The following is a 14,547-nucleotide window of genomic DNA, read 5'->3' as shown; positions in this document are numbered from 1 at the left end:
TAAACCAGCACGTGTAGTGTAGCTCCTAAGATGTTGCTTCTGAGTGCTAAAAAATGATTAGTATACATTTTTGGGACCCAAAATTCTCCTGTATGCTATACATTTTGCTACGGAAATCACAAATAAAATTGTAAAAGGTTGAGCTCTACCAAAATCTAACAATTGCAAGAAAAGGGTGGGAAAATAGTACACCCTCACTTCTGCAAAATTAATCTTCAAAATCCCATTACTTTTGAGGTGAGATTCAGTAAAGGCTGTAAAGCACTGGGGTCAAACTTTCTAGCAAACAGGTAACAGATAGGTGTGTTTCCAGAGTTGTAAGAGCACAATGTGCCATTTTTCCTAATTGACTGCACGAAATTTTCTGTTATATTACCAGCCATGAAGGTAGCCGGGTGCGGACCTCCTAGTGACCAGTCAACGTAAGTCACCGTACGGTTAGCATTTAGTGAACCAAAGAACATTTGCAGATAGGTGGGAATAAAATGCTCATCGGGATAGCATGAAGGCCTGCAGTACTTCTTGAAGAGTGTGTAGTATTTGATGTCTGCTATTATTTTCACAGCCACAGCACGATTATGCTCGAACCATTGAGACCCTTTTCTCCAATCAGCAAGTTTAATATCGGGTAGCATATGCCGGCTGTAGCGACCACGCCCATAACGAGAGGGATCATCGTAAGCCTCGACAAAACTATGGGTGGATCCGGTGAGATACTTGTAGATAGTGAGGAAATTGTAAATAGGAATACAGCTCTCAGATAGAAGAATGAATCGCTCGTTTGAGAAGTCAAGAAGTGCATTGGCTAAAAGCCGTTTCTCCGCGTCAACCAGTGACACCGATCCCCATTCAACATGCTGCAAAGTTGAAAATAAAGGAGAAAATTTTACTGAACAACAATTGCAATAAAAAAACTATATTGGTTTTAATGCTGATTATATAGGAAACATGAAAGATGGCAAAGTCATAATAACAGATTATAAAGATATAAGATATTACAGCTTGGTGCAAAAATATGAAAGATTCAACCAATCAGCACTTTCCATCAAAATTTGGTGAATTAGTGTATTTTAAACGAATTTAAATACTTTGTTCCCGTCAAGGGGTCACCACATGTGTTGAAGAGGTAGCTGCTCATGTCTTAAAATAAGAAGGGACTTGGACCTACATTGACATGTGTAAAAAGTGGAACTTAAATTGATATATTACCCATCCCCATAATAACATTTTCTCACCAAGGCTCAACCCACCCCGTTGCTAGAATAAATTAATTGAATTGGTCAAGTGTCATGGAAAGTGTACGTTAACATGGTATACCACCCAACTGAAAGTGAAAAGTATCACAAGACTGGTGTGCAAAGGAAATTGGATAACCATAAATCATGGAATAGAAGTTGTTTAGGTAAAGCCTCCACAAAAACATTATTCATATTACACTAGCAATTTATGCTTGCTAATATGTTTCGTAAAGGCTCAATATGTTGTTTAATATCACATCAAGTAGTATTCTTCTTCTGCAAATATCATGGTTCGTGCAGGAGTAATAGAAGATGATCATTTCCTTGTGTCAAAGTTCTGATGCAATTAACTCGAGAAGATGAACTACTGCTTGTTCTTTAACATCAACAAGCTTCAGAATTCCTGATGTCTGAGAATCTTGGTAGTAGCAGAAAGGAGTACAAATGAATAAAAAAAGCTTCATATGAGGGGAATGGGTGGAAAGAAGTACATATGATTAAGAAAAGATCCATATTGATTGTTATCTTCTCTAATCCTCAAAACAGAATGAAGCCAGCATAAGGAAGTTCCAATAATTAAGCAAATGTACATATATGTGATGTCAACTGACTTCTCATAAATGAAAGTTCAAATTCTTTCTCCTTTAACCATCCTGTCATATCCCTAATCCCAGTACTGAATATGTTCAAATTCATTTTCTCCTAGATGTGGCTATCCTCATTCTTTTCTCATTCATGTCCGGGACCTAAAAAACTAGATCCACTTTGTTCCTCAATTCTCCATGAAATATTTTGTAAAATTTAACCTAAATAATTCATGCCTCGAATATCTTTGAGGTTAGATACAGTCCGGTTTTTCTGTAAAATACAGACACTTCAGAACTAGAGCATATTCAAGGTCTCCAAACTAGAGTAAATGGAAGGGCTTCACAAATTTTGCTTCATCATCTGCTTCAACCCTGTGCTGGTTGTCAAGAAGCGGGGCACATGGACCAGATATCACCAAGCTTTTGTTTGGGTCATGTTTGTTCCTGAATTGCCATCATCCTATGCTACCAAATGTGAGCAAGGTTTTGACTGCTTTTCATCCTAGACATCCCGTATATCACTCAAATAATATTAAAGCATTCCAACACATGCTTATATTGAATAACGAGGAAGAAGCATAATCCAAACCTCAATTTGAATTTTTCAAAATAATAATAATAATCATCGATCAAGTGCTCAACTTTAGACACGTGATAAGAATATGGATCCTGAAAAGTAAGCAGAGAACTTTTCAATTGTGAAATCAGGCTATCCCAAGATGTTGATTCCAGTCATGATTTCCAATTTCATCTTTCACATGATGAGGCTGCCAACGAAAAGTCCCACACATGGGATAGGCTCAAAGCTTTTTTTTTTTTTTAGATCTCCATCCATTACTCAACAAAAAGTAAAAGACTTCAAGTAACGTTGACTGTTGTCTGTCTGCTTTCCTAAATTCACTAAGAAAACTAAAAAAATAATAAATAAATAAAAATTCAATATTTTCTCTCTCAATGCAAGTGATTGCTGTTAACTACACACTTCACAGCTTACACATGAGATTACTCTAACAACCAAAACATAATCAGCACGCATATCATGCTTAAGGAAAGAAAAACAAGTTTTTCCACTGAAATCACATAAGAAGCACGAGATGTCATCAGCAGTCAACACAAATTATTGTTATTCACGAAAAGGATTATACCTGACTTGGTATCTGGCGTCTGTAAAAGACCGAAGTACTAGTCACATTGAGCTCAAATCCCGGAAGAGCATGCACATAAATTGAATATTTGTCCTTATTCTGGCCCTTGAAGAACCTCTCCCACAGTGGCAACATTGGCAATGGCCCTCGGGTCAAAAACATGAATGCCACCCTTGGTACTCTACTAAATGGAAACTCCTCCTTCTGGGGCACCAATGAAGCCCTCCAAAACAACTCGTCATCCGTCATACTGTGGCACAAGTTCCGTGGCCTGATGAAACTCTTCATGCTCAAACAATCCTCTTTTTCGCAATTCACCACAATTTGTTGTGTGGTATCTATAGCATGATTATTTAAACTAAACTGTTCCGTTTGAAGTGTGAAATACCGATCAATGTGTGAACTGGAAGATAGTCCTATAACTACGCCAACCACAAAAATTATCAAAATCGTGATAAGCTTCAGCAGGCTGATTGAAGAATCCTTCGTTAATGATGAATTTGACCAGCTCTCCAGATCTTCATTTTCTCTACTTCTCGCCATCTTCTCCTTCTCCTATTTCTTCTTATTTGGGGAAACTAACTGCTCTTCTGGATTATATTAACCCAACAAAAAATCTCTGTTATTTTTGCGATTTAAAGCCTAAATTCAAGTCTCCAAATCCAGTATTAATTAAAAGTCTAGAACCCCACTTAAAAGAAAAAAATTTAAAAAAATTAAAAAATTTTAAAAAAAAAATCAAAGATTCTAAATATCCAATTCACAAGATCAAATTCGAAAAACACCTGTCAAAATAGGACAGTAGTAGAGAGCAACAAAATCAGAATCCGGATTCTTCAAGAAAGGCAGAAAGGCGTTAAGTGTTTAATTTTATTTTCTGATCAATTGGAAGGCAATAATTGCGTTTTGCACTTATGCATCTTTATGAGAGTTTGATTCGGATCTTCGGAGGATTACTCAATCGTTACCTGCGGAAAAAAAAAAAGTGGATCCTAAAAATCCCACAAAAAGCAATTCGATGTACAATCACTGAGAGACCGGGAAACATAAACGGAAGGAGAATCACAGAGGGCTGGATTTATCAAGTGTGGATTTGAGTTTCACATACAGTGATCTGTGTATGAATGGGAAAGTTGGATTTGATACTTGAACAGTTTGTAATAATTTGCAAAAGTTAGGTTGTGAATGTGAAATTATCTCAGGTTTGTGGGCGGCAATTATGAAGTTGGCGTATCTTCGAAATTGTCTAATTGTCCCCTTAACGCCCCCGCACCCTCACCAGCCGCCCCATCTCCCTAACCAACCACTCCGCACACATTAATTCGACAAAATTGAACATTGTCGTGGACTCCTCTATCATGGATTTTGTAACTTATACATCAACCTCCTCATAATAGGGAGTGATGACTCAGGTTTGGCTACCCCGAACTCGACTTCATTTCGCCCACAAATTTCGACCTCGACCTATGACCCCTGAGTTGATCTTGGCGTGTCATGCCGGTATAAGGCCGGGGTTATTATCTAATTCGACCTTACCCATTGACTTAATCTCCAAAAAGTAGACCCCATCTAAATCTACTACTTCCCTTATTAGAACTCTAACAATGCACTTCTAATTAAACTCCAACACCTAGCCATAAGGGGAAAAGGACTCTTTCACTAATAGATTCTACAGCCCCCCCCCCCCCCACCAACACCTATAAATACTTGGCTAAGGCTCAACATCAAGGTATGCTTTTCATTACTGCAAATTCAAAACCTTCTCTCATCAATCTCCCCGTTTAACTTAAGTATCGGAGGAGCGACGAGAACACACCTCGTTACCTTTTGTTTCAGGTATTGGAAGACTGCTCATACTCATTTGTGAGACCCAAGTTCGGAGTTCAAACCACAAATTCGCGGTCTATCAGGTACAACTTTTTGGTAGCATCATTGGCGCTGTCTGTGGGAATCGCTACCAAAAGCCATGGTGAATACACGATCAGGTCTTCTACCAGTAAGCTCATCCGCTCCAAATCCTCCTCCTAAAGATCATCCTGTCCCTCAAGAGGAATCATCAGAGATGGCAGCACCACCACCGGCTGTCATTACTGTCGGAACTTTCGAAGAGCTCCGCCAACAAGTTACCACATTGACTCAGTTATTAAGCCAAAGGAATTCACACCCATCGCATACACCGACACCGGATGGTGATCTTATGGCAGCTTCTCAAGTTCGAGCTTCACAAAACATTCCTGATAACGGTGTTGGAACCTCAGGTGTACCTCCTATGACTGCGGCCTCAAGGGCAGTAACGATAGAGTCGGGTGAACTTGCCAGAATCATCCAAGATGGTATTACCGCGGGACTAGCACAGAAATCAAAGGGGGCAACAGACTTTATCCCTAGCACTCTCTTTACTCCTGAAGTATTGTCCTACCCCCTTCCGGATATGTTCAAGTATCCCAGGATAAAGGAATATGATGGGATCATCGACCGTATTAAACACCTCAATATATATACCGATATCATGAACTTACAGGTCACACCTGACGCTGTAATGTGCAAAGCCTTCCCTCAAACTCTTACAAACGCAGCTAGAGATTGGTTATCTACATTAGAGCTGAACTCTATCGCTTCGTTCGCAGACCTGGCTGATAAATTCTCCGCTTTCTTCGCAAGCAGCAAGCGAATTAGGAAAACAGCGGCATCACTTATACAGATGCGCAGGGGCCTAATGAAACATTACGCAATTTCGTGACCAGATTTAATAAAGAAAGACTTCAGATTCCAGATCTACATATTATAGCTGCGATCTCAACTTTAACGTACAACATAAGATGCGAAGCATTCAAGATGTCTTTGTCAAAAACCCCCCCCCCCAAAGACAGTAACTGACCTCCTCACTCGAGCTGAGAAATACATCAATATGGAAGAAACTCTAGCCCCAAGAAAGGACGCTTCACCTTTACTTAGGCCGGATAATAAGAGACCGCGTGAACCCAATCAACGAGACGACACTCCTCGGGTTAAGCCAAGACAAAACCCCCAACCAGAAACCTTTACTCCCTTGAATACATCAAGGTCCAACATCCTGATGGAGATGAAGGACCTCAAAGAGCTTAAATGGCATCCCAGAATGCGGTCATTACCTGAAAACAGAGACAGAACCAAGTACTGTGACTTTCACCAGGACCACGGACATACCACTGAGGGTTGTTTGGATCTGAAGCAACAAATTGAGGCTCTCATTAGGAGGGGTTTTTTAGGCTCTTACACTAGCCATGAAAAGCGCCCGAAGAACAATTAGAACAACGTACAGGAAAGGCGTGGTAGTGAACTGCCAACTGCAGGCACGATTAACGTTATTGTCGGAAGAACAGCTTCAGGAGGAGACACTAATAGTGGATGTAAGCAGTATGCTAGACAACTTCCAGCCTCCTCCAATACAGATCTTACTCATACGGAAGATATCACCTTCGGGTCAAAGGATTTGGAAGGAATGTCCTTTCCCCATGATGACGCCCTACTCATATCAGCTATCATAGCTAACTTCGAGGTCAAGAGGATTCCTGTGAATAACGGAAGTGCAGCTAATGTACTGTCTCATGAAGCTTTTGTTCAGATGGGTATCTCAGTAGAATAACTCAAGCCTGTTAAAACACCCCTCCCCCTCCAAAGATTTGGTGGCGGGGTCATTACCCCTGAAGGTATTGTTGGATTACCCATGACTTTGGGATCTGAAGATCGACAAGTAACCCATATTATAACTTTTAAACTTTTCCGAACTCTGATTGCCTACAACGCCATTCTAGGGAGACCATTGCTAAATAAAATCAGAGCTATTATCTCAACTTTTCACCTAGCAATGAAGTTCCCCACATGTAGTGGAGTTGGAGTCGTCCGAGGAAGCCAAACCATGGCACGCCAGTGCTATGTGACTAGTGTCCGAAAAACGAAGGGAGACGTCATGCAGCTTTCAGAGCTCGAGCTCGAGCTTGAAAATCGTAGGACACTCACCCCGAAAGAGGAGTTGGTCGAGGTCGAGCTCAAGCCTGGTAGGAAGGTGACAGTAGGACGTGATCTTGATTCAACCATCATGGCTAAACTCATAAGTTGTCTCTCCCAAAACTAAGACGTATTCGCTTGGACAATTGAAGACATGCCCGGAATTGACCTAGAGGTTGCAGTACACAGGCTCAATGTAATCCCAGGAACCAAACCTGTCAAGCAAAGGAAAAGACAGTTTGCACCGGAACGGCGCGAAGTCATACGAGAAGAGATTGCCAAGCTCCTCAATGCATAATTCATCCGAGAAGTGCAATATCCTGACTGGCTTGCCAATGTAGTTCTCGTGAAAAAGGCCAATGGGAAGTGGCGAGTTTGCATTGACTTCACTTATTTGAACAAAGCATGTCCGAAAGATAGCTATCTCCTATCCCGGATTGACAGCCTCGTTGACAACACTTCGAGTCACAAATTGTACAGCTTTTGGATGCATTCTCAGGGTACCATCAAATACCAATGGCCATAGAAGATCAAGAGAAAACTTCATTCATGGCCGATTCAGCCATCTATTGTTATAAGGCCATGCCATTCAGGTTAAAGAACGCGGGGGCTACATATCAGAGGCTAATCAACAAGGTCTTTGCTGATTTGATTGGAAAAACCATTGAGGCTTACATAGATGACATGGTGGCCAAAAGTAAGCAGGTGGATGATCATATCACCGATCTCGAAGAAGTGTTTTCCACGCTGTGGAAATGCAACATAAAGCTTAACAAGACAAAATGTGCCTTTGGGGTAGCATCAGGAAAGTTTCTAGGTTTTATGATCACAAAGAGAGGAATAGAAGCCAATCTCAACAAAATCCAAGCCCTAATATCTATGGAAGCCCCAAAGAGCAAAAAGGACATCCAAATGCTTACAGGTCAGTTAGCAGCATTGAACAGATTTGTCTCTCGGGCAGCGGACAGATGTTTTCCCTTTTTCAAAGTCCTAAGAGGCAACCAGAGCTTTGAATGGAATGATGAATGCGATCTAGCCTTCCAACAGCTTAAGCAAACTTTAGCTGTACCTCCGGTTCTTGCCAAACCAGAGCCTGGTGATACTTTGTTCCTTTACTTGGCTGTCTCTCGAAATGCCGTAAGTGGGGTGCTAGTAGAGGAAAAAGGAAAAGTGCAGCAACCCATCTACTAAGTCAGTAAAGTGCTTCTCGACACCGAAACTCGATATACCTTTGCGGAACAGTTAGCTCTTGGCTTGATAGTAACTGCTAGAAAGTTGCGGCAGTATTTCCAATCTCACCCCATAATAGTTCTCACCAATCAACCACTCAAGCACATACTTCAGAGGCCAGATGTTTCAGGAAGGTTATTAAGGTGGGCGATCGAGCTTGGCGAGTTTGATATAGAGTTCAAGCCTCGACCTTCTATCAAGACACAGGCTCTGGCCGACTTCATAGCTGAACTCACTCCAAAACCACAAGGGCGTGAAATCAAAAACCCGAGCAAGAGCTCAAAAACCTGGGAGATATTTGTCAATGGGACGTCAAATAGCTCAGGGCCGGGATAATTATCATCAGGCCGAACAAGGCCACTGAAGTTCAATGTGCGCTTAGGTTTGAGTTTGAAGCAACCAACAACGAAGCGGAATATGAAGTCGTGGTCATTGCTCTCGAACTTGCCAGAAATCTGGAATTAGAGCATATCAGAGTCTTCAGCGACTCACGGTTCATTGTTGGACAGATCGAAGGATCCTTTGAAAAGAAAGATGAAAAGATGAGCTTGTACTGCCTAAAAGTGCATGATCTTCAAAGACAGTTCACAAGTTGTGAAATATTGAAAATAGCAAAAGCAGATAACTCCAAAGCTAACGCACTATCCAGACTCATTTTCATGAGGATAGATGGACTCGACAGAATAGTACACATCAAGATTGTCACAGAGCCTAGCATAAACGTGGAGTTGAGCGTCATGGACATTGACCATGAGCCTTCCTGGATTGATCCAATAGTTGAGTATATAAGTAATGGAAACCTACCTCTTGACCCTCACGCCGCAAGGAGTATTCGGGCCAAAGCTGCTAGGTATTATATTATTAGAGGGGTGCTGTTTTGAAAAAGTTTCACACTCCCCTATCTAAGATGCCTCAAACCTTCCGAATCTCTCCAAGCCCTGACTGAGGTTCACGAGGGAATATGCGAAAATCACTAGGGAGCCAGAGCCCTTGCCTACAAATTAATAAGGTATGGGTACTACTGGCCAACTATAAAGAAAGATGAAGCTGAATATGTCAAAAGGTGCGACAAGTGTCAGAGGTTTGGTAATGCTATACATGCCCCTGCAAAAGTGTTGACCTCTATTCATTATTCGGCACCATTTGAACAATGGGAAGTTGACATCCTTGGACCTTTCCCCATGGCCTGAGGACAGTTAAAATTTGCTATGGTAGCAGTTGAGTACTTCACAAAGTGGGTAGAAGCCGAACCCCTAGCAAAAATATCAGAAGCCAAGCTCGGATCATTTGTATGGAAGTCGATTGTATGTAGGTTTGGAATACCCAAAGTTCTTATAACAGATAATGGAAGGCAATTTGACAATTCACAATTCATAAACTTCTGTGTCAATCTCGGGATTGACCATCGTCTGACATCAGTATCGCACCCTCAAAGCAATGGCCTCGCTGAGGTAACAAATAGGATCATACTTCAGGACCTTCGCACCAAGATCAGAAACGCAAGAGGTGACTGGCCCGATGAGTTGCCCTCCATACTATGGGCATATAGAACTTCTCATAAAACAGCAACAGGCGAGACTCCTTTCATGTTGGCCTTCGGCTTAGAGGCCACTATCCCCGTCGAAGTCAGTCTCCCCACTTTGAGGAGAGTTGAACCCGGCATGGAGGACCAAACAACCGAACATCTTGGCTTACTTGAAGAAGTAAGAGCAAACTTCACTGAGACTGCTAGTTACCAAAATAAAATGGCAAAGTACTTCAACACCAAAGTCAAGTCACGAGAATTTAGGAGTGGCGATTTGGTTCTAAGAAGAACAGAAGCAGCTGGACACCCTCCAGGTAAATTTGGACCGGTATGGGAAGGGCCATTCGAAGTCATACGAAGGATCAAAAGCGGAGCATACAGCCTTAGAGACACTTCGGAAATCCACTCCCAAGGCCTTGGAATGCAAATAATTGAAAAATATATTACAAGTAGAATAGCAATAGCGTCGTATTAGGGCTTGCACACCCACTTTATTTTTATTTTTCAGTAGCTCGGGTTTATGCACCCTTGAGCATTTTGTTTTCAGTAGCTCGGTAAGCTCGGGTTTATGCACCCTTGAGCATTTTGTTTTCAGTAGCTCGGGCTAAGTATCCTTGAGCACCTAATAATATTCAAGTTTCGTTCAACTAGCACTTCTTAAACTTTGGCGTAACGACGTGTTTCGGGTATGCAGCCAACTCTTTAACATTAGTGTAATGACGTGCTACGGGCATGCAACTAATAACTCGGGCATAATGACGTGCTTCGGGCATGCAGCCAATTCCTCAACACTAGCGTAATGACGTGCTACGGGCATGCAGCTAATAACTTCGGTATAATGACATGCTCCGGGCATGCAACCAACTCTTTAACGTTAGCGTAATGACGTGCTACGGGCATGCAGCTAATAACTTCGACGTAATGACGTGCCTCGGGCATGCAGCCAACCCCGTGCTCTAAAAGCAGTAACATTGGGTCTAACGTACAAACCCGAGGTCATGAACTGCCTTTCTTTATTTAAAATCAACAATGGCTAAGTTCGGGGTCGGGCCTCTTCGAATGATAAAGATCGAACCCAACCCCCTCTACGACCTAGAAACAGTCTCGAAGACCATCCGTGACAATAACTCCATATCATGACTGCGACCTATTATTTAACAATCGAATTCACAGGAGGCCAATCACACACGAGCCCAATGCCTTTTGCACGACAAGACAAATAACCTAATAATAGGTTCCCCGAGCTTAAAACACACAAGTTATAGTAAGTAAACAGCTCGAACTCATCATCTGGGTTATTTAATAACTTACAGGCTCTAAGCTCGACCTTAACAAGCACATCAAGAATCGAGCTCTAACATGCCTGATGTTCAACGTCAAAGTGTTGATTGAATTCAAAAGCGTTGTGCATTGAATGAAAATACGAGCTCGATTAAATTAAAAACAAACACAAGTAATATGCACGAACATTCATCGATTAAATTAAAAAACAAAAGTAATGAGCCCAGTTCGGGCAATATTACAAAAAGTTTCAAAACATCAGGGTTAAAGACCTAATCTATATCTACGACCCTGACATTGTCTCCTTGGTCGCCAGTCCCGGCGTCATCTCCATCACCATCATCATCATCATCATCCTCTTCGACCTCAAAGGCCGAAAGTTCGAGCTTCCCTGCAAGCTCCTTCACTATCTTCAAATCCTCGACCGGTGATTTTAAATCCTCAGGGACCTTCGTGCGGAGATAAGAACGGACAAGACGAAGCCCGTAATGGTAAGAGCCCGAACCATACTGTCCCAATAGGGTCCCAAACTCGTCAGACTTCTTGAAGTCTTCAACAGCCTGAGCCCGAACCTCATCACAAGCTTTTGCAAGCTCTTCCCCAAAGCACCTCTAGGACTGGAGAAGCTCGAGCTTAACTTTCTCGACCTCAGCCTTGGATGTCTCAAGTTCCTCGCGGGACTTCTTGAGGTCAGCCTCTGCAGCCTCGAGTGCCTTTTCAAGATCACGAGCTCGCTTTTCAGCTAGCTCTTTTTCCTTCGAAAGCTCCTCCATTTCATTCAAAATGTTGATACCATTCAAAGTAAGACCTTACTCCACACTCAGCGTCTGCTCAAAGAAGGAAAGGAAACCCGGAGTCAGTTCGATCAAAGAAGATTAAAAAAATAATAATAAAAATACAGTTAAGGTCGGCATCTTACGCTTAAGGTCAAAGCCTCCAGTGTCTTGACCCCTTCGTTAATGTTGACCTCCTTCTTGAACCTATCAACAAGGTCCTTCACAAGGGCACACTCTGTATACTCCTCAAGGGCACTGTCCGAAATAGGCTCGAAGCCTGAATCCGCAACTCCCTGACACCTCTGAGCTCGATCTTGATATTTCAACGTCCTATGAGGCGTTGAGGTGGGCTCCTTGATGTCGAGGGTTGACCCCTAGGAGGTGCCAGGCTCTCAAGATCCACTATAGGCACCCTAACATCGGGGGTATCTGGCCCTCTTCTTCCCCTTTTTTGGGACCGAGGCTTTGGACATTGGCCCCTTAGCCTTATGATGGACATTGGCCAACAATTTGGAAGGATCAAATGACATCTCTAGATCTGCAAGAAATAAATCACAAGGCATTAGCACAATCTCGACATCAGGAATACAATGACAGAGCATAAAAAGTCAAAAAAATACCCTCGAGGCCTTTAACATTTGCAAGGTCGAGGGTGTCATCCTCGAGCAAATAATCGATCTTCTCTGCCAAGGGGTCGTGGTTAACTAACCTTATTTTGTCCCTCTCTAGAACCTCAAAATACGCCTGACCCTTATTAAACCTATCTTTACCAGCGATCTCCCACCTCGAGCTAAAAGGATGGTCGGGATCTTAGGGTTTTACAAAGAAAAATCTCTCTTTCCAACCCCGAAGAGAGCTTGGGGTCTCAGGTGTCCTAAAGCCCTCCTTGGTTGACAAATACACAAGACAATTGAACCCTAGCGAGTACTTCATATCGTACACCATCCTCAGAAGGTCGAGCCTAGGCTCAATATCGAGGCATCTGCATAGTATAAAGAAATAGACTAACAGCCTTCAACCATTAGGGGCCAACTGGCCCGGACACATATAGAATGAAGTAAGGAAGTGGATAAAAAAGGGGTGAAGAGGCCATCGCATCCCAGCTTTAAGGGCATCCCTAAAAAACGTCATCTCCTCCTCTTAAGCTCCTAAGATATCTTCGATGCTCTCGGGAACCCTAACATCACAAATGGGCATCACCCCGAACTCTTTTGTTATCTTAATAATTACATGTTCCTTGTAGGTGGTCGAGTTCTTTGGATAAGTCAGCACCACCTTCCCTGGAGAGTGCGAGCTAACGGGAAAAGCTAGGGTGACAAGATCTCGACCTTAATCACCCGGAGTTTCGACAACCGTACTTGGGGCAGTAGGATTCTCATTATCCCCCGAGCTCTTAGAAGGCCTACTACTGCCACTATTACTCGACCCCTTACTATTACTACTACCACCACTACTGCTATTGCTCGACATTACTCTACTCAAATAATTAACAACTTAAAGGCTCGAAGTCTTACCTTAATGGCGATCGCTCACAACCCACTATCCTTGAACTCGAGCTTCTTTTTACAGAAAGTGGAGAGTAAAAAATGAAAAAGTGAAAATGAATAGTGGGGGGTATTTATAGGGGTCATGGGCATACCAATAGTCACTTAATCTAAACCCTTAAATAGGACACGTGGCAAACATCCAAGTTCGAGCTCTGACAACCAGCCACATGACAGACACGTGACATAACAGATCTCCAATAGGTAAATGACAGGTGTCGAGGTCGATATTAAACCACAGCATCCTTTTTGCATCTCAATCCGAGATCGTAGATTCTGCACGATCTACAGCTCAGATGCATGGGGGCCTATGATGACTCAGGTTTGGCTACCTCGAACTCAACTTCATTTCGCCCACAAATCTCGACCTGACCTATGACCCCCGAGTTGATCTTGGCGTGTCATGCCGGTATAAGGTCAGGGTTATTATCTAATTCGACTTTATCTCCAAAAAGTAGACCCCATCTAAATCTACTACTTCCCTAATTAGAACTCTAACAATACACTTCTAATTAAACTCCAACACCTAGCCCTAAGGGGAAAAGGACTATTTCACTAATAGAATCCTTCTACAGCTCCCCCCCACCAACACTTATAAATACTTGGCCAAAGCTCAACATCAAGGTACGCTTTTCATTACTGCAAATTCAAAACCTTCTCTCATCAATCTCCCTGTCTGACTTAAGTATCGGAGGGGCGACGAGAACACACCTCGTTGCCTTTTGTTTCAGGTATTGGAAGACTACTCGTGCTCATTTGTGAGATCCAAGTTCGGAGTTCAAACCACAAATTCGCGATCTATCAGGTACAACTTTTTGGTAGCATCAGGAAGGTTAGCAATTTTTTTTATTAAACACGACCCCGAATATTGTGAGGTACTATCCCGATGCACAAATAGCAAAACCTTTTTATAAAAGGTCTAGTCTAGCCATTTTAAATTTTTTTTAGACTTAACATACTATAGAAAAAATTTCGAAGCCTGTTTTAGGTTAAAATGTCCAAATTAGTTTCATTTTTCTTTAGAATTTTAGCTTTCTTCTTTTTCTTTGGTTTATCTATAATGTTCTATTTCTTTGTTCTTCTTTCTTTTTTATATCTAATTTTACTCAAAATATATAGAAGCATATTCAAAGAGCAAACCCTTATATTTCTACATTTTATATTAGTAAGATATTCTTCTCACTTTTAATTTTTTTTTATTTGTACATATATTCATTGCCATTTCTATTTATTT

General features: G+C 41.9%; 2 protein-coding genes across 2 annotated transcripts; one reads left to right on the top strand and one right to left on the bottom strand.

Moving 5' to 3' along the window:
• On the bottom strand, nt 1–4,259 carry LOC111382017. Its single transcript, XM_023005878.1, has 3 exons — nt 3,756–4,259; nt 2,971–3,560; nt 1–857 (listed from the first exon to the last, which is right to left on the bottom strand). The coding sequence occupies exons 2-3, from the start codon at nt 3,511–3,513 to the stop codon at nt 216–218; spliced, it is 1,185 nt and encodes a 394-aa protein (XP_022861646.1). The 5' UTR covers nt 3,514–3,560; nt 3,756–4,259; the 3' UTR covers nt 1–215.
• A 1,619-nt stretch (nt 4,260–5,878) lies between these two features.
• LOC111376946 lies at nt 5,879–7,084 on the top strand. Its single transcript, XM_022999964.1, has 3 exons — nt 5,879–6,209; nt 6,303–6,578; nt 6,660–7,084. Exons 1-3 carry the CDS (start codon nt 5,879–5,881, stop codon nt 7,082–7,084), a joined length of 1,032 nt encoding a protein of 343 aa, XP_022855732.1.
• The last annotated feature ends 7,463 nt before the right edge of the window (nt 7,085–14,547 follow it).

This window comes from Olea europaea, chromosome 3 (genome assembly GCF_002742605.1).
Source record: "Olea europaea var. sylvestris chromosome 3, O_europaea_v1, whole genome shotgun sequence".
Taxonomy (NCBI): domain Eukaryota; kingdom Viridiplantae; phylum Streptophyta; class Magnoliopsida; order Lamiales; family Oleaceae; genus Olea; species Olea europaea.
The sequence above is the reverse complement of the archived record's forward strand: the minus strand, read 5'-3'. Positions and strand labels throughout refer to the sequence as shown.